At 38.4% G+C, this 26,935-nt stretch overlaps 1 protein-coding gene across 1 annotated transcript in view; it reads left to right on the forward strand.

Moving 5' to 3' along the window:
- Positions 1 to 26,935, forward strand: part of LOC126282212 (fibrillin-2-like) — a 687,537-nt gene that overhangs the window by 645,795 nt on the left and 14,807 nt on the right. Inside the window, exons 51-52 of the mRNA XM_049981761.1 lie at positions 1,880 to 2,026; positions 22,545 to 22,703. Of these exons, the coding sequence (XP_049837718.1) occupies positions 1,880 to 2,026; positions 22,545 to 22,703 (306 nt within the window). The remainder of the gene's footprint in view (positions 1 to 1,879; positions 2,027 to 22,544; positions 22,704 to 26,935) is intronic.

Below are 26,935 nucleotides of genomic sequence, written 5' to 3' on the forward strand. Positions count from 1 at the left end.
GGATCTCATTTCGGGGCAGGATTTTAGGAAGTCGTATCCCTGCTGGAGAGCCACATTCAAGGTCTGATCCAGTCCCGGGAAGTATTCTGTCACAAGTGGGGCACTTTTGGGGTTCTTCTGTGAGAGGTTCTGGGTTTGAGGGGATGAGGAAGTGGCTCTGGTTATCTGCTTCTGTACCAGGTTAGGAGGGTAGTTGCGGGATGCGAAAGCTGTTTTCAGGTTGTTGGTGTAATGGTCGAGGGATTCAGGACTGGAGCAGATTCATTTGCCACGAAGGCCTAGACTGTAGGGAAGGGACCGTTTGATATGGAATGGGTGGCAGCTGTCATAATGGAGGTACTGTTGCTTGTTGGTGGGTTTGATGTGGACGGATGTGTGCAGCTGGCCATTGGACAGATGGAGGTCAACGTCTAGGAAAGTGGCATGGGATTTGGAGTAGGACCAGGTGAATCTGATGGAATCAAAGGAGTTGAGGTTGGAGAGGAAATTCTGGAGTTGTTCTTCACTGTGAGTCCAGATCATGAAGATGTCATCAATAAATCTGTACCAAACATTGGGTTGGCAGGCTTGGGTAACCAAGAAGGCTTCCTCTAAGCGACCCATAGGGAGAGGGTAAGGAGTCATTCCAATCCTGGGAGCGGAAAGACTTACCTTAGGGGGAAAAAAGGATAGGTATATACCCCCCCGCGCGCGCGCGCGCGCACACACGCACGCACACACACACGCACGCACACACACACGCGCACAGACACACACACACACACACACACACACACACACACACACACACACACACACATCCATCCATACACAGACACAAGCAGACATATTTCGAAATATGTCTACTTGTTACAATGACACTGTAGCCAGCACTGAAATGTCATGAAAAAAACAATGCTTTTGTAACAATGAAACAACACTCTATGCATACAAAAAAATTAAAAAGAAGACCAATACTTAAATGTTGGAATAATAGATTTGACAGCAAACAATATTGTTTTATGTTTTCTATTGGAGTGATTCATATTGTCGAATATGTTCTGATTATTTATTTTACAATAAAACTGTATAGGAAACTGCCTAGTGCAGAAATATTTAGATACACACAGGGGTTTGAAAACGTGTATAAATTGGAGGAAATGAATCAGACTGTCATGTACAAATTTTATCTGTATATGAACATAACACAAATATGCATTCACTGAGTGACAGTTTACTGAATATCATTTCCAAATTTATCAAGCAATTTTCTCATAAATACAAGGTCATAAAATAGCAGAAATTAAGTCTACAATACAAGACTTTATAATACCGTGTCTCTATATTTTTCAACATACAAAGTGCCTCATAACAATATGACATTTCCAAGTATATGTTTGTTACGCATACATATGAAAAGTAACTGGTCCTCCTTTCACATATTTCTCTTTACATCGGCAGCAATGACAATGCTGTACCATAGCTGTTATTAAAACTCAAATGCGGAGACAAGATGAATATGTGTAGTTTCAGGTTTCGCTATTACCACAAATTGTTGACAAGCAGCATCATCCCAAAAATCATGTGACTAGCCCTGTTTCATGTTGAGAACAATTGCAGTCAAACAACAGAAAATCCAGGATGGAAAGTCACAATGTGTGTATGTGTGTCTGTTGTTGAAAATAGCCAAAAGCTTTAATTGTGCAACTTTCCTTCTCATTATATATATAGAGTATACTTCATGCCAGTTTGCAGTTACTGTGTTAGTTTTATAAGTGACATTTCTCATTACATTGTGTATCATTTAATTTCTACAAATCTGCAGTAAGTATCTTAACAATTAAAAGAGTGAAGTACACATATCAAAAAATTAATTACCTATTTTTTTGTGTTTATCAAGGGACACTGTTTATCAACTATTACTCCTGCCACTCATGGATATGGAACAGAAGATATTGGGAATGTTCCGACCTATCCTATAGAACCAGATCCCTACCAAGTCTCTCAGGATAAGCTTATCTCAACAGAAGGCTGTTTCTCTTGCAAGGTAGGACTGAACTCTGGTTTTAGTTCTACAATAGATTATGTAGACTGCAAAGTGAAAATTGATATTATTTATGTTATTATCACTGTTACTCTCATTTGCAGTGTTTTCTGAGAAAAGTCAGTGCCCGAGGAATGTCCTTCCTCTATTATCAGTGTGTAGAGTTTAATAGGATCTTCTGTGCATTGTCTCTCTGTGTCTATTTTTGTAGCATTTATCCTGTTGCACAGAGTCTGCTGTTTTCATTATTTGTGAAATTCATAATATTTTAACTTTTTGGGTAGATGCCTTTCCTGTCATCAATTGTCACTCATATTCAGTATTTGTTTTATTCAAGATGTTAGATCATTTAGCTGAATATCCTCTCCCTTTCAGAACGATCCCGAGAGCTATCAGTTTATGATGGAGTGCTATTTACTACTGGAACGCAACATTGTCATTCTCAGAAGTTGCAGTACTATGCTCAATTTTGAACACAGACTCTTCAGCCTGTTAACTTTCCCACATGTCTGTGTGCTTGAAGCAGTACTCCATTTCTCTTCTCTGTGATACTTTGCAGATGTGTTTATTGATTTTTTATCTGCACATCTAGATTCTATCCATCCAGTTTCTTTCTTTCTTTGCCACTGGTTACTCATGATCCTTTTTAAGTTATCTCTTGTTACTGGGTTACTCAGCTTAAGTTGTTCAGCATTAGATCTTTTAATTATTTTTCAGGTTTATCTGCTTGTATTTATTAGCAAAAACTCGCTATGGTCAGATTATGTTGCATACAAGCACAGAGGATGATTGACCACTGTTAACAAACAACTGGAAGCTGTGTAGGCTATGGTTTAGAGGCTCAGGGCTCCACTATAGGTTACCGAGGTGTTGGGAGCACCCAGAATGACACATCAGATGGCTCTGATGCCACCTTACATCTTTGATTACTACACCTTTGGTGGGCTCCATGTGACTGGTGTGTCTCTACATTACGATAAATGGCATTCTTGGCAGGTCACATACCTTCTGGTAGAAAGTGGATGAGGGTAATTACTGTACAGTTGTTATACTCCGTAAGAACATATTCATTTGTATTTGTACCTTGCAAGGCACTGTGCAATATTTTGTGGCAGATATAGGAGGCAGCAAAATTGTATGCCCATCCCTATAACATTACAGATAGATACGAGACCACGTTTAACACAGTAGTACAAGTTTAAATGCCAACTAGCTCGTACAAGTTTATTTGCCAACTAGCTTCACAGATGACGAAGAGATTGATGAAATTTATGATGAGATAAAAGAAATTATTCAGATAGTAAAGGGAGACGAAAATTTAATAGTCATGGATGACTGTAATTCGGTAGTAGGAAAAGGAAGAGAAGGAAACGTAGTACGTGAATATGGAATGTGGGTAAGGAAAGAAAGAGGAAGCCACCTGGTAGATTTTACACAGAGCACAACTTAATCATAGCTAACACTTGGTTCAAGAATCATGAAAGAAGGTTGTATACATGGAAGAATCCTGGGGATATTAGTAGGTATCAGATAGATTATATTATGGTAAGAAAGACATTTAGGAACCAAGTTTTAAATTGTAAGACATTTCCATGGCCAGATGTGGACTCTGACCACAATCTATTGGTCATGAACTGCGGATTAAAACTACAGAAACTGCAAAAAGTTGGAAATTTGAGGAGATGGGAGCTGGATAAACTGAAAGAACCAGAGGTTGTAGAGAGCTTCAGGGAGAGCAATAGGGAACGATTGACAGGAATGGGGTAATGAAATACAGTAGAAGAAGAATGGGTAGCTTTGAGAGATGAAATAATGAAGGTAGCAGAGGATGAAGTAGGTAAAAAGATGAGGGCTAGTAGAAATCCTTGGGTAACACAAGATATACTGAATTTAGTTGATGAAAGGAGAAAATATAAAAATGCAGTAAATAAAGTGGACCTAAAGGAATACAAACATCTCAAAAATGAGATCGACTGGAACTGCAAAATGGCTAAGCAGGGATGGCTAGACTAGGACAAATGTAAGGATGTAGAGGCTGCCTACAGAAAAATTAAAGAGACCTTTGGAGAAAAGAGAACCACTTGTATGAATATCAGGAGCTCAAATAAGAGCCCAGTCCTAAGTAAAGAAGGGAAAACAGAAAGGTGGAAGGAGTATATAGAGGGTCTATACAAGGGAGATGTACTTGAGGACACTATTATGGAAATGGAAAAGACTGTAGATGAAGATGAAATGTGACATACGATACTGCGTGAAGAGTTTGACAGAGCACTGAAAGACCTGAGTCGAAACAAGGCTCCGGGAGTAGACAACATTCCATTAGAACTACTGACGGCCTTGGGAGAGCCAGTCCTGACAAAACTCTACCATCTGGTGAGCAAGATGTACGAGAGAGGCGAAATACCCTCAGACTTCAAGAAGAATATAATAATTCCAATCCCAGGGAAAGCAGTTGTTGACAGATGTGAAAATTACTGAACTATCAGTTTAATAAGCCACGGCTGCAAACTACTAACACGAGTTCTTTACAGACAAATGGAAAAACTGGTATAAGCCGACCTTGGGAAAGATCAGTTTGGATTCTGTAGAAATGTTGGAACATGCGAGGCAATACTGACCCTACGACTTATCTTAGAAAATAGATTAAGGAAAGGCAAACCTACATTTCTAGCATTTGTAGACTTAGAGAAAACTTCTGACAATGTTTACTGGAATACTCTCTTTCAAATTCTGAAGATGGTGGGGATAAAATATAGGGAGTAAAAGGCTATTTACAATTTTTATAGAAACCAAATGGCAGTTATAAGAGTCAAGGGGAATGAAAGGGAAGCAGTGTTTGGGAAGGGAGTGAGACAGGGTTGCAGCCTATCCACAATGTTATTCAATCTGTATATTGAGCAAGCAGTAAAGGAAACAAAAGAAAAATTTGTAGTAGGAATTAAAATCCACGGATAAGAAATAAAAACTTCGAGGTTTGCAAATGACATTGTAATTCTGTCAGAGACAGCAAAGGACCTGGAAGAGCAGTTGAATGAACAGTGTCTTGAAAGGAGGATATAAGATGAACGTCAACAAAAGCAAAACAAGGATAGTGGAATGTAGTCAAGTTAACTTGGGTGATGCTGAGGGAATTATATTAGGAAATGAGACACTTAAAGTAGTAAATGAGTTTTGCTATTTGGGGAGCAAAATAACTAATGATGGTCGAAGTAGAGAGGATATAAAATGTAGACTGGCAATGGCAAGAAAAGCATTTCTGAAGAAGATTAATTTGTTAACTTCTAGTCTAGATTTAAGTGTCAGGAAGTCATTTCTGAAAGTATGGAGTGTAGCCATGTATGGAAGTGAAACTTGGATGATAAATAGTTTAGATAAGAAGAGAATAGAAGCTTTTAAATGTGGTGCTACAGAAGAATGCTGAAGATTAGATGGGTAGATCATGTAACTAATGAGGAGGTTTTGAATAGAATTGGGGAGAATAGAAATTTGTGGCACAACTTGATTAGAAGAAGGGATCAGTTGGTACGACATGTTTTGAGGCATCAAGGGATCACCAATTTAGTATTGGAGGCCACATGGAGGGTAAAAATTGTAGAGGGAGACCAAGAGATGAATACACTAAGCAGATTCAGAAGGATGTAGGTTGTAGTAGGTACTGGGAGATGAAGAAGCTTGCACAGGATAGAGTAGCATGTAGAGCTGCATCAAACCAGTCTCTGAACTGAAGACCATAACAATGACAACTTTACACATGCAGCTGGTATATAAGAAGGAAGTGCCTACATACTACTGTATGTGCCCAAATTTCCCCAGTTTTTTCTTTCGATCATTACATAAAATCTAAGTCTAAAAAGTGTTTATTTACATTTTCCTCCAGAGGCTGTCTAATTATTAAGAGCTCCTTTTAGTTAAACACCTAGTTTCAGCATAAAAAGTAGTTTTCTTAGTGTTTACCCAGAATAAGATTTATATGCATGAAAATGGTAGCAATGTCACCCAATGTGCCAGTGTTTGTGATGGTCTATAAATTGTACTTTTTGTAAAGGTTTGATAGTGCACAGGCTTTAAAGTGGATTTTGATGCAAAAAGTAGTTGTAAAATTAATGAGAGTTTTTAGTAAATACACAGAATAAGCAGAAAAATGCTACTGTCAGTCAAGAGATAATTTAGTAAATTACTTAGTTATATGCGCATTTTGTGGATGGGAATAGTAGTCTCTCAGTATGATGTAAAATGTATCAGTTAGTTCACAAATTTAATTCACCTTCTCAGTGAAAAATAGTGTAACACGCTGATGATAAGTAGGAGTTCGGAAGCAGACAGGATTTCAGTTTGTGATTGAAGTTAATTGTACTATCTATAAGATTCTTTATATCAAACAGTGGGACCTCTAGATTGGAGTATCTAGAATATAAGGAAAAAGATAGCTTGCTACTCACTGTGAAGATGACATATTGATACTTGTTTTGTAAGTAAAACCACCTTTTCCTGCTGCCACTTAATTTAATTATCCCAGATGTGTTTCGCCTTTCTCTTGTTCTAAGGCATAATTAGTGGGAACTATAACGATACGGTTTTGTTATTTTTAGATTATTAAACAGTTCACATCACAATTTTGTATGTAAAAAAGTAAGTAATTTCTATTTGCTGATCTGCATTCCCTCTCATCTGATCTGGAGGTCGCGCTACCACTTTATTACTGACATATGAGCACAACTTTGCATTCTGACCTTCTTCACAGTGTTCACCATGTTTCTTCTTCTATTTTGTGGTGCACCATTGTTCTTTTGTCACTCAGTATAACTATTTCGTCCGACACTGATTTTAAAAATGTAAATATTGCAACTCCATTACGTGATTCCTCCTCTTTGGCATGTTTACTTACTTGTTGCCAACCTAATGAAGTATGTGTTCAAAAGTAACTTCTATTCATGATGCTCAATAAAATATTGTGTGGGCAGCCACATAAATTCAGCTTCTTATAATATTTCATCTGAGTGCCACCGTCCAGCCATCTTCAGAATGAGTCATGGTGACTAAAACTCCAGCACTTGCTCTGTCAAACCCGAGGACCGAATCACTGTGTACGCAGCAGGACCGAATCACTGTGTATGCAGCGAAAGATAGACAAGGTCTCTGGTGCCTTATATATCTTTGGCCACATATGCAGCGATTCGGTCCTTGGGTTTAAAAGGACAGAGCAAGTGCTAGAGCGTGGTCACCTCGGCTCACTCTGAAGATGGCTAGATCATATTCAGGCGAAATATTAGAAGAAGAAGTTGAATTTATGCAGCTGCATGCCCAAAATTTTATGGAACAGTCTTTACGCCATGAAAACATGAAGATGCACTTCTATTCATGATGTTGATATACCGCGCGTGTGTGTGTGTGTGTGTGTGTGTGTGTGAAAAAGGGAGAGAGCTGAAGAGATTTTGTGTATGTGTGGGGGGGGGGGGGGGGGGGGGGGGGAGCGGCTGGTGGTTTGAAATACATGGTGTTGAATATGAATGTAGTAGCTGTTAGCAAGTGGTTGAAAGCTTTGGTTACAACTGATTTGACTTTTTGTTTCAGTGTTCTGTGGAGGGTTTCTTGGATGAGTGAGTGTAAAGATGTTGGGTAGTAATGTATTGTTCTTTGTCTATCGGTACTACTGTGTTCCCCTGGTCTGTTTTTGAAATGATAACGTTTTCATTTTGAAATTTTCTTCTATGGTTAATGTGTGTTGCATAATCTGTGTTGTTGTGTTTGTATACTGGTTATTATATTCTGGATTTCTTTTTTTACTCTTGCTGTTAGTCCAATGTTGACACTGCAATTCTCATTCCTATCTTCCCTTGTCAAAATACCTTCTGCTTCTGTAATTAGATTTTCTAAGTAAACTTCGTCTATTTATGAATTTACATTGTATTTTAATCCTTTCTCCAACAGGTGTTTTTCTTTACTGTTTAATTGTGTGCTGATAGACAAAGAACAATACATTGAAAAAACACAAGAATACCTCTCACAGAATAACATAATAAAATCAAAATCAGACCCAACAAATAGATTCCAGACAAAAGTAAAAAACATACTGAAAAATATTGACATCACACTGGATAACACAGAGAAAAGAAAGTTGACACAAATCAATTCCACAGCACCTATCCTCCAAAGCCAACCAAAAATCCACATACTGAATCTTCCTGTCAGGCCAATACTGGATTTCAGAAAATCCCCCACTTACAGGTTTACAGGGAACACGTTAAAATTACTGTCTGAAAATTTCAGAGTACAAGGAGACAGAACCATTAAAAACACTACACAGCTGATGCAACAAATTAAAGATTTAAAAATCCCAGGCACAGCAACATTCCTCTCATTTGATATAGAAAGCATGTATTCCAACAGACCAGTATCAGAAATAATAGTCAAATCTCTGATGAACAGATTAAGGAAATACGCACATTAATATTGTGAAATGAGTTATTCATCTCATAACTTACACAATTTCAGAACATATGTCTGATGTACAGGAGACACGTCAAGGTTATAGTCTGCTTATATAAAATTTTGTCGCACTTACAATAATACTTTGTGGAGCATTTACTTACTTGCAATATGTTAAACTTACAGTGTTTACATCTACTGCAAATATCATAAATTTTTATTCCATTTTAGGGATCCAACTCAAAGTATCACTTCGTCCTTCATGAAATCTTCCACAGAGTAGTAGCGTCGTTCACTTAGAAAATCCTGTAACTTGCTTTATAAAATATTTATCTTCATATTCATTATGCCACACCCTTTTATTGCGTTGTGAGTTTTCATGGCTGTATACTGCAGAGTCCCCCCCCCCCCCCCCCTTTCCCCCATGAACCATGGACCTTGCCATTGGTGGAGAGGCTTGTGTGCCTCAGCGATACAGGTAGCCGTACCATAGGTACAACCACAATGGAGGGGTATCTGCTGAGAGGTCAGACGAACGTGTCGTTCGTGAAGAGGGGCAGCAACCTTTTCAGTAGTTGCAGGGGCAACAGTCTGAATGATTGACTGATCTGACCTTGTAACACTAAACAAAACGGCCTTGCTGTGCTGGTACTGCGAACGGCTGAAAGCAAAGGAGAAACTAAAGCCATAATTTTTTTCGAGGGAATGCAGCTTTACTGTATGGTTAAATGATGGTAGCGTCCTCTTCGGTAAAATATTCCAGATGTAAAATAGTCCCCCATTCAGATCTCCAGGCGGGAACTACTCAAGAGGACGTCATTATGAGGACAAAGATAGTTCTACAGATCGAAGCATGGAATGTCAGATCCCTTAATCGGGCAGGTAGGTTAGAAAATTTAAAAATGGAAATGGACAGGTTAAAGTTAGATATAGTGGGAATTAGTGAAGTTCGGTGGCAGGAGGAACAAGACTCCTGGTCAGGTGACTACAGGGTTATAAATACAAAATCAAATAGAGGTAATTCAGGAGTAGGTTTAATAATGAATAGGAAAATAGGAGTGTGGGCAAGGTACTACAAACAGCATAGTGAACGCATTATTGTGGCCAAGATAGATATGAAGCCCATGCCTACCACAGTAGTGCAAGTTTATATGCCAACTAGCTCTGCAGAGGATGAAGAGATTGATGAAATGTATGATGAGATAAAAGAAATTATTCAGGTAGTGAAGGGAGATGAAAATTTAATAGTCATGGGTGACTGGAACTCGATAGTAGGAAAAGGAAGTGAAGGAAACATAGTAGGTGAATATGGAATGGGATTAAGGCATGAAAGAGGAAGCCACCTGGTAGAATTTTGCACAGAGCATAAAATCATAGCTAACACTTGGTTCAAGAATCATAAAAGAAGGTTGTATACATGGAAGAAGCCTGGAGATACTGCAAGGTCTCGGATAGATTATATAATGGTAAGACAGAGATTCAGGAACCAGGTTTGAGAATGTAAGGCATTTCCACGGGCAGATGTTGACTCTGACCACAATCTATTAGTTATGAACTGTAGATTAAAACTGAAGAAACTACAAAAAGGTGGGAATTTGAGGAGATGGGAGCTGGATAAACTGAAAGAACCAGAGGTTGTAGAGAGATTTCAGGGAGAGCATTAGGGAACGATTGACAGGAATGAGGTAAAGAAATACAGTAGAAGAAGAATGGGTAGCTTTGAGAGATGAAATAGTGAAGGTAGCAAAGGATCGAGTAGGTAAAAAGACGAGAGCTAGTAGAAATCCTTGGGTAACAAAAGAGGTATTGAATGTAAATGATGAAAGGAGAAAATATAAAAATGCAGTAAATGAAGCAGGCAAAAAGGAATACAAACATCTCAAAAATGAGATTGACAGGAAGTGCAAAATGGCTATGCAGGGATGGCTAGAGCAGGGGTTCCCAACAAAATCTTCTTGAGGACTCCCTCATCGAGCATTTTCGGTACCTTGTCATATAGCAGTGTCAAGTGCCTAAAAAGGCCAAATTAAGAGTCTTTTTATACGTCTTCTATTTTTGGTACTTAGAAAAAACATTGACATATTCATTATTGAAAAAATATTGAGCTTAAAACTTATTCAATTTAACCATCATTAATATTGTTAAATTTTTGATTAATTGCTCAAACTCTTTGTCTTCAAATCTGGGTGTTTAGTATAACAAACTCCTTAAAAAAAATAAAAACTGAGTATGAACTGAAAATGACAGGAAAAAATTAAATCTGAGTGTATTGGTCTTTCAAGTATACTACACTTGAGATTGCATTGAATAGACATGTGTGAATAATAAGAAAACACTAATTTTATACAAGTTATATTTTATTTGAAAAAATTCAGTTACAATAGGGTACTCCATCAGTATATAGGTAGTTTTAATTTTCAATTGTTAATGAGATGAGTTCTATCTGATCTTTGAGTTCATTATTTCTGAAATATTAGGTCCCAAACTTGAAACTTTCACTCTGAAATCCGACCGCATGTCAAGCCGATTCCTATGTTTGTTTTCCATGAAACACATGGAATAAAATGCTTGCTCACGCTGTCATGTGGTTGCAAATGGAAGGATCATTTTCATTGCCTTATCTCCAAGTTTCTTGTAGTCCTTGCGTGCTGAAGGCCAAAAGTCTGTTATTTTATCACTCATGAAAATGTTTATCATCGTACCACAGCTGGACACATCCACAAGTTGAGCTTACTCTTCTTCAGTGAGGCCTAGGATTTTGTCTGTTTCTTCAGAACTGAAGGGATTTAGAATCCATCTGTCATCAGGGTCAGGTCCAGGGAAATACTTTCTAAAAGTGGTGGCTAGGCTGCATAGATGCTCGGCTACATTGATCTTGATCTGGTCAGGCAAACTCTCCTCTGATGCCTCCAAGATTTGTTTTAAAGTAGAAAGGTTAGTTAGCCACTAATTTTCTATCCTTGACACCTCATTCTGATACTTTTTGACCATAGCACACTACTCTTATCCTCAACTTTGAACATGTCTACATTTTTTCCTTGTAAACTCAAGTGCTCAAACACATCATCTGAGTAGGCATCTGAGCAAAGCCAAGAGAAGTTAGTGAGAAAATCTGTGTACTTTGTGTCAAGAATGAAGTCACGAACCTCGTCACTAAGTTCAAAAAATCTTGACAAGATCCTACCTCGAGAAAGCCATCTTACATCCGTATGAATAAGAAGTTGCTCACACTCACTGCCGATCGCTTTACTCTCTAGGAAGACGCTAGACGCAGAAGCTAGTGCCCACTAAATCTCTGCTCATGTAGGAAGCGGCCAAAACAAAAAATCTGTTATCATACGAAATATATTTAATATATTTTTTATTCTAATAGCATCTTGCGGACCCCCATGGCGTAGCTCATGGACCCCAGGTGACCTGCAGACCACCTGTTGGGAATCAGTGGGCTAGAGGACAAATGTAAGGATGTAGAGACACATATCACTAGGGGTAAGAAACCCAATTATACACTAAGAAGGGAAAGCAGAAAGGTGGAAGGATTATATAGAGGGTCTATACAACGGCAATGTTCTAGAGGACAGTATTATAAAATTGGAAGAGAATGTAGATGAAGAGGAAATAGTAGATATGATACTGTGTGAAGAGTTTGACAGAGCCCAGAAAGACATAAGTGGAAAAAAGGCCCCAGGAGTAGACAACATTCCATTAGAACTTCTAACAGCCTTGGGAGATTCAGGCCTAACAAAACTCTACCATCTAATGAGCAAGATGTATGAGACAGGTGAAATACCCTCAGGCGTCAAGAAGAATATAATAATTCCAATCCCAAAGAAAGCAGGTGTTGATAGATGTGAAAATTACCGAACTATCAGTTTAATAAGCCACACTACTAACACGAGTTCTTTACAGACGAATGAAAAACTGATGTAAGCCGACCTTGGGGTAGATCGGTTTGGATTCTGTAGAAATTTTGGAACATGCGAGGCAATACTGACCCTACGACTTATCTTAGAAAATAGATTAAGGAAAGGCAAACCTACATTTCTAGCATTTTTTTGACAATGTTTGCTGGAATACTCTCTTTCAAATTCTGAAGGTGGCAGGGATAAAATACAGGGAGCAAAAGGCTATTTACAATTTGTATAGAAACCAAATGGTAGTTGTAAGAGTCGAGGGGAATGAAAGGGAAGCAGTGGTTGGGAATGGAGTGAGACAGGGTTGTAGCCTATACATGATGTTATTCAATCTGTATATTGAGAAAGCAGTAAAGGAAACAAAAGAAAAATTTGTAGTAGGAATTAAAATCCATGGAGAAGCAATAAAAACTTTGAGGTTTGCTGATGACATTGCAATTCTGTCAGAGACAGCAAAGGACCTGGAAGAGCAGTTGAATGGAATGGACAGTGTCTTGAAAGGAGGATATAATATGAACATCAACAAAAGCAAAACGAGGATAATGGAATGTAGTCGAGTTAACTTGGGTGATGCTGAGGGAATTAGATTAGGAAATGAGACACTTAAAGTAGTAAATGAGTTTTGCTATTTGCGGAGCAAAATAACTAATGATGGTCGAAGCAGAGGATATAAAATAGTTTAGATAAGAAGAGAATAGAAGCTTTTAAATGTGGTGCTACAGAAGAATGCTGAAGATTAGATGGGTAGGCCATGTAACTAATGAGGAGGCATTGAATAGAACTGGAGAGTAGAGAAATTTGTGGCACAACTTGACTAGGAGAAGGGATCGGTTGGTGGGGAATATTCTGAGGCATCAAGGGATCATCAATTTAGTGTTGGAGGGCAGCGTGGAGGGTAAAAATCATAGAGGGAGACCAAGAGATGAATACACTAAACAGATTCAGAAGGATATAGGTAGCAGTAGGTACTGAGAGATGAAGATGCTTACACAGAATAGAGCAGCATGGAGAGCTGCATCAAACCAGTCTCAGGACTGAAGACCACAACAACAACAACTACATACTGCAGAGTCTGGGCAAACAGTTTTAAGCGATGAGAGGTGAGCATAAAGTTCTCTTTATGTCTTGTGTCAAATGAGTGTGCAAAAAAATTTTTTTTTTAATAGATCAGCTGTGCTGCGTAGGAAAAGAACCACCTCAAAGATGTATAAAGAGGGGACAGTTAATATTTTTAGGTCTTTGAATAATGGTTGATATTATGCCCTCAGCTGTGCAGAGCACATGTTGTGAATAATTCTTTTTGGCAAGTCTAAAATTCGTGTAACATTTCCAGAGTTCCCCCAAAAAATGATTCCATATTGAATAACCAATTCAGAGTAGCTATAATATGCAATTTTCCTGGTGGCCATATCAGTGGCACAGGCTAAATTTTCCATTATAAAAGCGAGGCTGTTTAATTTATTTTCTAGATCTTCTATACGAGAATTCCCACTCAAAGTTCTGTCTAAGTTTATTCCCAGGAAGCTGACTGAGTCAAGTTCTTCCTTTTTTTAGATTGTTGTGCATGACACAGATTTCTTCAGTTTTTGTATGTTTGGTTTTAAAACTCATCATGTAGGTTTTTGAAATGGTTAGCCTTAAGCCATTTGGACTGAACCACGTTTCCAGGTTACTTAACATATTCATGACGCACTGTGGTATATTGTCAGAATGTTCATTTTCAGTTAGGGCAGAAGAATCATCTGCAAACAAAGTTAAATGAGTATTTTTATTGAGAGGCAAGTCATTTACACAGAACAGGAATAAAATAGGGCCAAGGATTGAGCCTTGATGAACTCCTTGTGAAACTGTTTTCCACTCGGAGATGTGATTACTACCCTTTGTTTACTCTCCAAGAGATATGATTCAAACCATTTCAAAGCAAGATCCCTTATTCCATACCTGTTGAGTTTGAAAAGCATTAGGGCATGGTATACACAGTCGAATGCTGTTGTGAGATCACAGAATGTTCGTGCGACCTTAGCTTTCCTATCTAGTGATGAAGTAATTTTTTCGATAAACTCATTTATCGTATCTAATGTGTTTTTGCCTTGTTGTAAGCCAAGTTGGTTATGTGAGATGATATCATTCTGTGTGATGAAGCTTTGTATCTGTAAAGCAGCAATTTTTTCAAATATTTTTGATATGACAGGGAGTATAGAATGGGGTGATAATTGCCTGTATCATATTTTGAACCTTTTTTAAACAATGGTTTTACTTCCGCATATTTCAAGGGATCAGGGAAGAAACCTCCTTCAAAGCATTTGTGTATTATGAGAGGAAGAGAGGATGAGCTATTATGTTGTAAACTTTTTTAATTATTTTGGTGGGTATCCCATCCCAGCCAGCAGAGTTTTTGTCTTTTAAGGAGAGTATGACATTTTCAACAAATTTTGCTGAGACCGTGTTGAATTTTTTGAGACATTCACTGGTATTGCCTTTTAACCCAAAGCCATTTACTTTCTGCTCATAATTTGCTATGTCTAAATCAGATTTTGCTACATTTATGAAGCACTCTGATGTTTGAGCTGGATTGACAACTGATTTTTCCTTAAGTTTGATTTCTAAAATGTTTTGTTTATGATTTCAGACACCTAATTCAGACTTAACTACATACCATACTCCCTTGTTTGATTTTTCTGCTCTAGAATGAATTTTTATTTGCCATTTGTTTTGAAGCTTTCACAACTATTTTTAAAATAGTTTTATAATTTCTAACACATTTTACAAAACCAGAATCTTTGTTGTACTTCAGTTGATTGTGTAGCTTCCTTTTCCTCTCACTCGATATTTTTATTCCTGGTGTGATCCATCTCACCTTACTTGATGTTTTGTTGCAATATGATCTTGGTGGGAAAGCTTCAGTAAATACTTCAAGAAAACTGTTTAAGAAAGTACTGAAGTTTTCATTTGTTGAATCACCATCCTCAAAACACCACATAACTTTACTCAGTTTCTCATAGAATACTTCAATAGTTGTTTTACCGAAACTTCTTTCGATATATGTTTTTCTTATATTATGGTTATCAGATTTTGGCAGTGAGGCAAATAAGGCTGAGTGATCAAAAAGTCCTGAGTCTAGACAGAATTTATGTACGTTATCAAAGTAGTAATTTGTTACAATGTTGTCGATGCATGTTGTTGAATGAATACATTCTCTGGTGAACTCCAAAAAATTTAGTTTAAAACCAGACTTTTTAATTGAATCAATAAACATTGTTGATTCTTTATTGTCATTTGCAGTGGTTATATTAAAATCTGCTGCTATTACAATTTTTTTCTTCTTTTCTTTCTTTAGTTTATCTAGCAAGCACTGGAATTTAGAGAGGAATGTCATGACTAAAGCCCTTTCTGGAATTCTATAAATTGAAATGATCAACATGATAGGATTATGCAGCAACCTCTGTGAGATTTTTTCTCCCTGCAATACCTGCTTGGAACATTGTAGTTTTCAATTTATTTAAAATATTTATTGTATTAGAGCTAAGGCAGTGTTCATTTAAGCAAATAATTTTTATGTTTTTACATTTTGAGAGAAGAATTTTAACTCATCGAGTTTGTAGCTTACGCTGCTGGAAGATTTAGAACTTAAGCCATTTATATTCCAGTGAATCAAATAAGAACTTTTGCTTGTTTTAATGATATTAAGCGAACATTTCCGTACATACTCTTTAGCAGATTTCTTTACAGGTAACAGACATTTTTTCTTTCACATCCCCTCCATTAAATATTAGTTTCCCTTAGTTTTAATGATTTTACAAATATCCATAAACTTTTTGCTGAAGGTCATCGATCCTAGTCTGTTTGGATGCAGTCCATCTTTGGCTAGACATTCCTTGCCTAAAAACTTATTTGAGTTTTATAAATATAGCAACTAGTCTGTCACAACACTCATTAATTCTGCAATTGATTCGATTGATGTAACTGTCACTCACCAACCTCCTGTTTATGATTCCACTGATCACTATCCTGGAAGCAGGGTAAATTTTTCTGGCTGATTGGATTATAATTTTTGATTCGTTAATAATGGATGAAAATGGTTTTGTAATTTTTGTTCGCTTCTTTTTCGATGTTTTCTCTTGAATTTGTAATATTTTTGAAATAGTTACTGAGTTGATGGGACCTAATTCCTGGGCGGACTTCGACTTCACAGATTGGCACTATGACAGTTTTCAACATGGAATCACCAATTATGAGAAATTCATTTTTAGCTACACTTCAAATACTATGACATCTTTTGTTCTTGAACTTTCCACTTGTCCATTTATATGTAGTGTTCATGCCCACTGAGTCTGCACTTTGTTTTAATTCGTGTGACGTGAAACGCTCGTCTTGCAGGGAGCTCGTATTTGTATCTCTCTGCAAATGGCGTAGTTCCTTGTTTGCATCGATCATTTTTTGGGAGCTGTTTGGGTCACAGTTTTCTTCATGAATAAGATCCACATATTCATTTCTACGTGTCAATACTTCTGATTGTCATTTTTTTGCTTCACAGGACACCTCATTACCGTTTTTTGAAACAAGGTTTGCATCACTCTGCACCTGTAGATTTTCATCATTTCTAGTGGTGTAGTCGCCGCAGTCACAGTCTTTTTGGCCTGAAGTTTGCTGTTTTCATTTTGTAATGCTAACAGGTCATCCTTGAGGGATTCAATTTCTTTCTGCAGCACTTGAATAACTGGTTCTTTTGCAGTCACTTCACTTTGGAGATCAGCCTTTTCTTCACTTAAACAGGTCCGTAAACAATCCTGGCATCACTTAAAGAAATCATCATTTATGAATTTTAGGCTCACTTTTGCACACTTTTCATGTAGCCAGAAGTGACACTTCACATACAGAGTTCCTTTTACAACACATTTTTTACATTCCTTGCACTCTGCACTGCTAAACGTTTGCTTTTGTGAGAGAGCTACACTATTACACTGACTTATCAGTGCCATGTTTCCTCATCATAAAGCTCATAACAGAAAAAAATTACTTTCGATTCAATAATGAATTTTATTTACAAGAAGATGGATTACCAATGGGGTCCCCAGTTTCAGGAGACTTAGCAAATATTTTTGTAAACCACATTGAATATATCATTTTCACAGAAATAGTAGCAAAAGAATACAACACATTAATTAGTTCAGGTACATCGATAACAAATACAAATAAAAAAGCATAGGTTTGAAGTTTACCATAAACCCACAGCCCCGGACATTATCATTCCCCAATCCTCGAACCACCGACACTCACAAAAACAAGCAGCACTTCGACACATGCTTCGGAGAGTCAATACAGTGCAACTTGCCAAAGAAAGCAACCACGAAGAACTGGACATAATAATGCAGATAGCACAAAATAATGGCCCCAATAACAACATAGTCACAAAGCTTAACAATAAAATTAAAAGTAAAATAAAAGCAGAAAGCACCAAACCACAGACAACAACACAACAGAACACAACGCAGACACGCAGTCCCATAACAACTACAAAGGATAATCAGAAAAAGATGAAAGAAAACACAAGATGGTACACCATGACGTACAAACACAAACTCATCCGTAACATCACCAACATTTTCAAAAGACAGGGAATAAACAGACAATTCTGTACAAAAATACACCCCAAAACTGACAAAAAACAGAGATATACGAGAAACAGGTACATACCAACTACAGTGTAACACTTTTGAAGGAAGATACACAGGACAAACAGGTAGAACATTTGATGTCAGATACAAAAAAACACATGAGAGCCTGGAAATATGGAACAACAATTCCACATTTGCAGGACGCCTAAGAGTACATGACCAGAAACCAACCACTAAAGAAGATTACATGTAAATAATCAAAATCAACAATAAAAAACACCTCCTAACCCTGCAAGAAAATTACCATGTACAGAAAACCAAAGCAGAAACTAAAACCCTGTTCAATGATGAAGTATACACATCAAGCAATTAATTATTTACACTAATAGATAAAATAATAGAATAACGTTCCCAAAGAGGATTAATATAACAATACCATCCAACATCTTTACACTCACTTATGTATGAACCCCTCCACATTAACCCCCCATGGACCATGGACCTTGCCGTTGGTGAGGAGGCTTGCATGCCTCAGCGATACAGATGGCCGTGCCATAGGCGCAACCACAACGGAGTGGTATCTGTTGGGAGGCCAGACAAACTTGTGGTTTCTGAAGAGGGGCAGCAGCCTTTTCAGTAGTTGCAGGGGCAACAGTCTGAATGATTGACTGATCTGACCTTGTAACACTAAACAAAACGGCCTTGCTGTGCTGGTACTGCGAACGGCTGAAAGCAAAGGAGAAACTAAAGCCATAATTTTTTTCGAGGGAATGCAGCTTTACTGTATGGTTAAATGATGATAGCGTCCTCTTCGGTAAAATATTCCAGATGTAAAATAGTCCCCCATTCAGATCTCCAGGCGGGAACTACTCAAGAGGACGTCATTATGAGGACAAAGATAGTTCTACAGATCGAAGCATGGAATGTCAGATCCCTTAATCGGGCAGGTAGGTTAGAAAATTGAAAAATGGAAATGGACAGGTTAAAGTTAGATATAGTGGGAATTAGTGAAGTTCGGTAGCAGGAGGAACAAGACTTTTGGTCAGGAGAATACAGGGTTATAAATACAAAATCAAATAGCGGTAATGCAGCAGTAGGTTTAATAATGAATAGGAAAATAGGAGTGTGGGTAGGCTACTACAAACAGCATAGTGAATGCACTATTGTGGCTAAAATAGACACGAAGCCCATGCCTCCTACAGTAGTACAAGTTTATATGCCAACTAGCTCTGCAGAGAATGAAGAGATTGATGAAATGTATGATGAGATAAAAGAAATTATTCAGGTAGTGAAGGGAGACAAAAATTTAAGAGTCATGGGTGACTGGAATTCAAGAGTAGGATAAGGGAGAGAAGGAAATATAGTGGGTGAATATGGATTGGGGTTAAGAAATGAAAGAGGGAGCTGCCTGGTAGTATTTTTGCACAGGGCACAACTTCATCATAGCTAACACTTGGTTCAAGAATCATGAAAGAAGGTTGTATACATGGAAGAATCCTGGGGTTATTAATAGGTATCAGTTACATTATATAATGGTAAGACAGAGATTTAGGAACGAGGTTTTAAATTGTAAGACATTTCCAGGGGCAGATGTTGACTCTTACCACATTCTATTGATTAAAACTGAAGAAGCTGCAAGAAGGTGGGAATTTAAGGAGATGGGACCTGGATAAACTGACTAAACCAGAGGTTGTACAGAGTTTCAGGGAGAGCATAAGGGAACAACTGACAGAAATGGGGGAAAGAAATACAGTAGAAGAAGAATGGGTAGCTCTAAGGGATGAAGTACTGAAGGCAGCAGAGGATGAAGTAGGTAAAAAGGCGAGGGCTCGTAGAAATCCTTGGCTAACAGAAGAAATATTGAATTTAATTGATGAAAAGAGAAAATATAAAAATGCAGTAAATGAAACAGGCAAAAAGGAATACAAACGTCTCAGAAATTGAGATCGACAGGACGTGCAAAATGTCTAAGCAGGGATGGCTAGAGGACAAATGTAAGGATGTAGAGGCTTATCTCACTAGGGCCAAGATAGATACTGTCTACAGGAAAATTAAAGAGACCTTTGGAGAAAAGAAAGCCACTTGTATGAATATCATTTCTCAGATCGAAACCCAGTTCTAAGCAAACAAAGGAAAGCAGAAAGGTGGAAGGAGTATATAGAGGGTCTATACAAGGGCAATGTACTTGAGGACAATATTATGGAAATGGAACAGGATGCAGATGAAGATGAAATGGGAGATATGATACTGCATGAAGAGTTTGACAGAGTAGTGAAATACCTGAGTCGAAACAAGGCCCTGGGAGTAGACAACATTCCATAAGAACTACTGATGGCCTTGAGAGAGCCAGTCCTGACAAAACTCTACTATCTGGTGAGCAAGATGTATGAGACAGGCAAAATACCCTCAGACTTAGAGAAGAATATAATAATTCCAATCCCAAAGAAAGCAGTTGTTGACAGATGTGAAAATTATTGAACTATTAGTTTAACAAGTCACAGCTGCAAAATACTAACGCAAATTCTTTACAGATGAATGGAAAAACTGGTAAAAGCCAACCTCGTGGTAGATCAGTTCAGATTCCGTAGAAATGTTGGAACATACAAGACAATACTGACCTTACAACTTATCTTAGAAGAAAGAGGAAGGAAAGGCAAACCTACATTTCTAGCATTTGTAGACTTAGAGAAAGCTTTTGACAATGTTTACTGGAATAGTCTCTTTCAAATTCTGAAGGTGGCAGGAGTAAAATACAGGGAGCGAAAGGCTATTTACAATTTGTATAGAAACCAAATGGCAGTTACAAGAGTCGAGGGGCACGAAAGGGAAGCAGTGGTTGGGAAGGGAGTGAGGCAGGAGTGTTGCCTCTCCCCGATGTTATTCAATCTATATATAGAGCAAGCAGTAACAGAAACAAAAGAAACATTTAGTGTAGGTATTAAAATCCAGGGAGAAGAAATAAAAACTTTGAAGTTTGCCGATGACATCGTAATTCTGTCAGGGACAGCAAAGGACTTGGAAGAGCAGTTGAACGGAATGGACAGGATCTTGAAAGGAGGATATAAGATGAACATCAATAAAAGCAAAATGAGGATAATGGAATGTAGTCGAATTAAGTCGGGTGATGCTGAGGGAATTAGATTAGGAAATGAGACACTTAAAATAGTAAAGGAGTTTTGCTATTTGGGGAGCAAAATAACTGATGATGGTCGAAGTAGGGAGGATATAAAATGTAGACAGGCAATGGCATGGATAGGGTTTCTGAAGAAGAGAAATTTGTTTGCACAATTTGTTCCTCATAAGTACCATTACCACTTCTAGTGGGAATATGCTCTTTATACCTGAGACCCAGAGCTCGTCGCGTCTGCCCAATTGTTGATATCGAGTTCCTTCATGCCGAGGTTAAGGGCTTAAAACTGGATGTTTTGGAAGAAATGCAGTTCTTTAAGCATCTGCAACACACTTAAGACAATATCCTTAATGACCAACTCCTACTAAGAATCAGAAATTTTTTTGAAGGTTTTGCACCTTTAATTTGTTCTTCATACTTGTAAATCTGATGATCTGGGGATTTTCACATCCATGCGCTGATTGGCGAGCGCCGTTGGTCAAGCTGTTCATCTTCATTCTTTTATCCTCATTTTCCTTTTACAATGTAGGTGATTTTAGCCCGTTGATCACCTCATGTTTTATCCCTATATCTTTATTGCCTCAACGCTCAACGTCTTTAGATAACGTCCCCTCAGCCGACCCCCCCCCCCCCCCCCCCTCCCCCGTCCGGGCTAACTACTGGCTTTAGGTATAGTTTTTTGAGTTCCTCCTGTTGTCATAGGTAGCTTCATATACGTTTCTTTCCTAGTGTAAGCAACTGTGTGCGGTTATTTTTAGGTTTCATCTCCCATTTAGCTTGTCACTTATTCTATCCATTCCATATTTTGATATACGTTCATCCACGGTTGGGAATATATGGGCTATTTAGCCCTGACCCATGTATAAACTTTCTCGTATTTGCGGTTGGTCTGTGGGAGGATGCTATGAACACCGGCTTTCTCGTATTTGTATGCACATGTGCATTCAAGTAACTTCCCTTGTCTTGCGCATGTGCATAGGTAGTGGGTCGGGCTTGTAAGTGAGCGACCATTTGTAGCTGCAGTTTATGGCGGGTCATAGCCCATCGAACATAGGCCAGTGTGATGTGGAGCATACACCATTAAGTTAAGTAGTGGTTTTGACTTTGTACATACGTACTGTTTATGTTTTACTTTTATTTTTCGTTTATAAATGTATAGCTAAGGTGTTCTTTTAATCATTGACAAAATCTTCTTAGGCACTTGCGGGTTTAATTGTTGTTTTGAAGAAGGTGTAGTTATCTACACCGAAACCTAGGTTATCACTAGGTGCTTTTTTCGCAATCGAGGCGGGTTTTTATTTTTTTAATATATTGACCAACGATTGCTGACGCACTGCAATGTTGAAGGTTCTCAAATTATAGCAGTTGTTTGTTTCAACTACATAATTTGTTTTCAACAGCTCATTTCAACAAATTTGCAAAATTTAATTTCACAGGTAAATGGGAAAGGGAGGCACAAACGATTGGCTGGTGGTAAGAAGCAGCATTTGTCTCAACTTCTTAATAGGAATGTGACATTCACGAGTGATGGTCTTCAGCAAGATTTAGTGCCATACAGAAGAAGTAACCGTCTGATGCAGCATGCTCTGCACCGGGTAATTTTATTTCAATTATTTTAATTTTCAGTTTTTTTTTATATTCTTATTTCAGTGTGCCATAAGACTGTTACCACCAAATCCATATACTTTATTTGTATGTGGAGCTTTGATTACTGTTCTTATGGTCCAGCACCTTCAGTTTATAGCTTTTGTCATCCTCATTTTTTGCTGTGTTTATTTTACTGTTATTTCAGCTCTTTTGTAGAAAACATTCACATACAAAACATGCATTGAGGTTCACAAATTGTGGAAAATGTTCTGTTCAAAATATTTACATATTTAAATATTTGCCTCAATAAGATTTAATTTGATACCTTAAAATATCTTTCTTTTATCCTTCCATGTAATTACTGTGTAATGTTAATGTGATAGTTAAGTGAGAACTCATTTTTATCATAGTATCCTAGGAGTCTTTCTAGACATTCAATATGATCCCTATCTCATCTACAGGCAACTCTGTTTGTTTCTCCTGCACCATTACTGACCTTTTGAATGCATGGTAAGAAGAATTCCTCCCATATTTGCACAATATCACCCCAGACATGCACATTTAGCCACGTCGACCACTGTGGTGTTGCATACGCCCATTATTATCTCACAGCTGCTCTAAACCACTTGTGTCTCAACAGTGTGAACTACCTAGGATTAAGACCCATTTTATGCAAACACACAACAGCTTCTTCTTCAATATTGTGGTATGCACAACTCATAAAATGTAAGACATTTGTGTTATGTTTCTAATCCAGTGCAACTCTGTACTGCACATTGTATCTGGGCATGATCACTAAGCCATTCTCTATTTGTCTATTTGTATGAATGGGCAAAAAAGAAAAAAAAAACAACTCTGTCACCCATTTGTGGAATATGCTGCTGAGCACAACATAGTGCCTCATAATCCGAATGTCCCTTAGGCCCTGTTTCCTCCCATCTGTGTGGCCATTTCTACTACTCTCTCCCCTTTTTTCCACTCTCATGTGTCAGCTTTGAACATTTGTTATTCCCCAGTGTATATTATTTTAACTCTATATTCTTTTCTTTATCTGTACGTATAACTCAGTAGCAACCTTTACTTCTTTTTATGTAGTTATGTGTCACTCAGCAGTTAATGTTAAAGGCAAGTGGTAGTTTGTTCTACTCAATAGTAGTTTATTTCTCATTGTTGTATTCATTTAAATTGAAGGTAGACAAGGGCATGGCACCTCCAGTAGAACCATACCTAGTAAAGCACTGTAGTGTTCAGATCAACCTTCAAGTTGATGACACCTTTAATCTTTTTTAGAATGTAAAAGAGATGCTTTGCATGAAAAGTGTTAACTAATCACAGATATGAGATTAAAAAACTACATGGCGGATCTGAACTGAAACTCGTATCGTGACCTTTTGTGGGTTATGCTATTACCAACTAAGCTATCCAGGTATGATTTAAAACAGTGAATACACTGGTGCAGAATGAGAGGTTCATATTGGAAACTACCACAGATTTTATTGACCAGCCTGCTCGGTAATTCTAATAATATCCTTTATTATAGCGGGGTCACAGCTAGAGCACTTCATATGCGTGGCAGAACATTGTGAGCAGCACTCATTGCCCTTCACTCACTTCCCCCGCATTGCGTGTGAGGGTGGCAGTTTCCACCCTCAGTTGCCACAGCACACTCTCACTGATTGGCGTGTACTCACTGAGTGCCCCTACCATATGGCTAAGGAAACATAGATTTATACAGCATCATCACTATGTAGCAGCACTAGTGGGCTTAACAAATGTTGGAACACATTTTGAATTATAATTTCTTTTTAGCTGCTGATTTTCCATTATTTCAATGGGTATTCTGTAAACCTGTGAATCACCAGAAGTGATTGAGTACGACGCTATAACAAAAATTGAAGTGATTATACAGTAGTACATTGCATTGATTAGCTGTGCAAATGTAAATTTCCATGAAAGAATTTCTGGTGAAATAATGCACATATTCTGTCTGCTGCTAAAAACGAACTGACATTGAGCCATATTTTGCACACAACAAAGGAAAAAGATTCGTGTTGAGGAGCATGACAACAGATTATAATTGTCAACTCTGTTTATAATTAACAAAAAGAAACTTCAATCCAGCTACAATATAGGCTCTTGCGTGTAAATCAAACAAATGAACTTACAGGACTCATTACTGTTGGTAATATTAACTGCTATAAACAGAAAAAGGAAAGGAGTGCAAGATCTAGTGGTAAGCAGAGATGGACATTTCCCAGATAAATTATATCTGGATAATTATTTGAATAAGTAGGTCATCCAAACAAATTTATTTGTGAATAAATTATTTGTAACTCACCAAGTAACACAGAATGCCACTGTGTTTTCTTTGTTTACTTCCTGTACCAAATTCTGTGATTGTTAATTCTCTTCGCTCTGTGCAGTTTCTGTTTGATAAATAACTTATTAATGGACTACACATAAATGTGCTTCAGTGGCGCAGTAGGTTACATTCTAGATAACTGCTGAAGTTGTAGCTCAGTGCCTTCTTTCAGGGGCCTGCCACCATCTGTAATAAAAAATTGAGTGAAATTGGCCGGCCGAAGTGGCCAAGCGGTTCTAGGTGCTACAGTCTGGAGCCGTGGGACCGCTGCGGTCGCAGGTTCGAATCCTGCCTCGGGCATGGATGTGTGTGATGTCCTTAGGTTAGTTAGGTTTAAGCAGTTCTAAGTTCTATGGGACTGATGACCTCAGAAGTTAAGTCTCATAGTGCTCAGAACCATTTGAGTGAAATTTTCATCAATAGATGTTGAAAAGACTTAGTACACAGAACTAATCATTGTGAAGGAGAAAGATGATGTAGAAATAGAGAAAAAGAAGGGGGACAAGAAAAAAAGATTTTGCACTCTGTCCCCCACTGATTCTACTGTTTTTTCTGTTACTTGTCACTTCTTTCAACCCTGACAATGAGAAAAATGCCAAGTCAAGCTGCACCGTGTTTTAAGATACATGTTGAACTCTAGATCCCTTTCTAACTGGCTGTGTAAATCATTTGAGAAGTGACAGGAAGTAAGGGCATACCACAATGCATAGGAAAGCACTGCAGTGTGCAAACCAACCTTCGGGTTGAGCACAGTTTTATTACTCCCCCCCCCCCCCCCCCCCCCCCCCCCCTCCCGCCCTTTGGTGTCATGTAGAATGCAAGCAGTAGTCTGGATTGTGGCAAGGAGGGTGGAGGGATAGCAGAGCACAGGTGAGTCAGATAGGAGTCAGCGTTGCCTAGCAGAGTGTGCAAGGGACTAGATGGTAGCTGGACCACGCTGCCTGGAGCAGCTTTGGGAGGCTGTGGGGGAGTGAGGGGGAGGGGTTAATGGCCAGCGGAAAAGGAGACAGGCAGAGAAGAGGAAAAAGATATGTGGGTAGACTGGCAGAGAGTGTCACATAATGAGGGTAGGGGGACACGAATTGGCAGGAGCTGTAGGACAAACGGGGTATAAACTGTTGGGTGGAGGGTGTGGGAACAGTACCTTACACAAGTTGAGGGTGTGATACTTTCAGGTGTGGAAAATGTGTTGCAAGGATAAATCTCATCTGTGTAGTTCAGAAAATCTGGTTGTGGAGGGAAGGATTCAGATGGCCTGAGTTGTGAAGCAGCCATTGAAATTAAGGACGTTGTTTTCAGCTGCATGTTGTGCCACAGTGTTGTCCACTTTGCTGTTGGCCATTCATGCTGGTGAACTGCTGGTTGGTAGTTGTAGCAATAAAAAAATGTGTCCAGTGGTTGTAGCAAATGTTTTATATGGCATGGATGCTTTCACAGACTATCCTGGCCCCTGATGGGATAGAATAAGCCTGTGGCAGGACTAAAATAGGAAGTGCTGGCTGGATGGATGGGGCAGTTCTTGTATCTGGGTGTTCCACAGGGATGTGATCCTTGGAGGCATATAGTATGGGAAATCAGTTTAGGGACTAGGTCTGGGACATAGCACCTGTCTGTGAAGGGCTTTGTGAGACCTTCAGCATATTGGGAGTAGTGCAGGGATGGACTAGGGTGTTGTGGAGGTTGGGTGGCTGATGTAACACCACGTTAGGAGGGGTGGAAATAATCTCCATTAGGATGTCCCTCGTTTCAGGGCATGATGATAGATAATCAAAGTCCCAGTGAAGTATGTGGTTCAGTTGTTCTAGGCCAGCATGGCAGTGGGTGATAAAGACAGTGACTCTGTGTACCTGGTTCTTAGGAGTGGTGGTAGGTTTGGAG

Source organism: Schistocerca gregaria, chromosome 7 (assembly GCF_023897955.1).
Source record: "Schistocerca gregaria isolate iqSchGreg1 chromosome 7, iqSchGreg1.2, whole genome shotgun sequence".
Taxonomy (NCBI): Eukaryota; Metazoa; Arthropoda; class Insecta; order Orthoptera; family Acrididae; genus Schistocerca; species Schistocerca gregaria.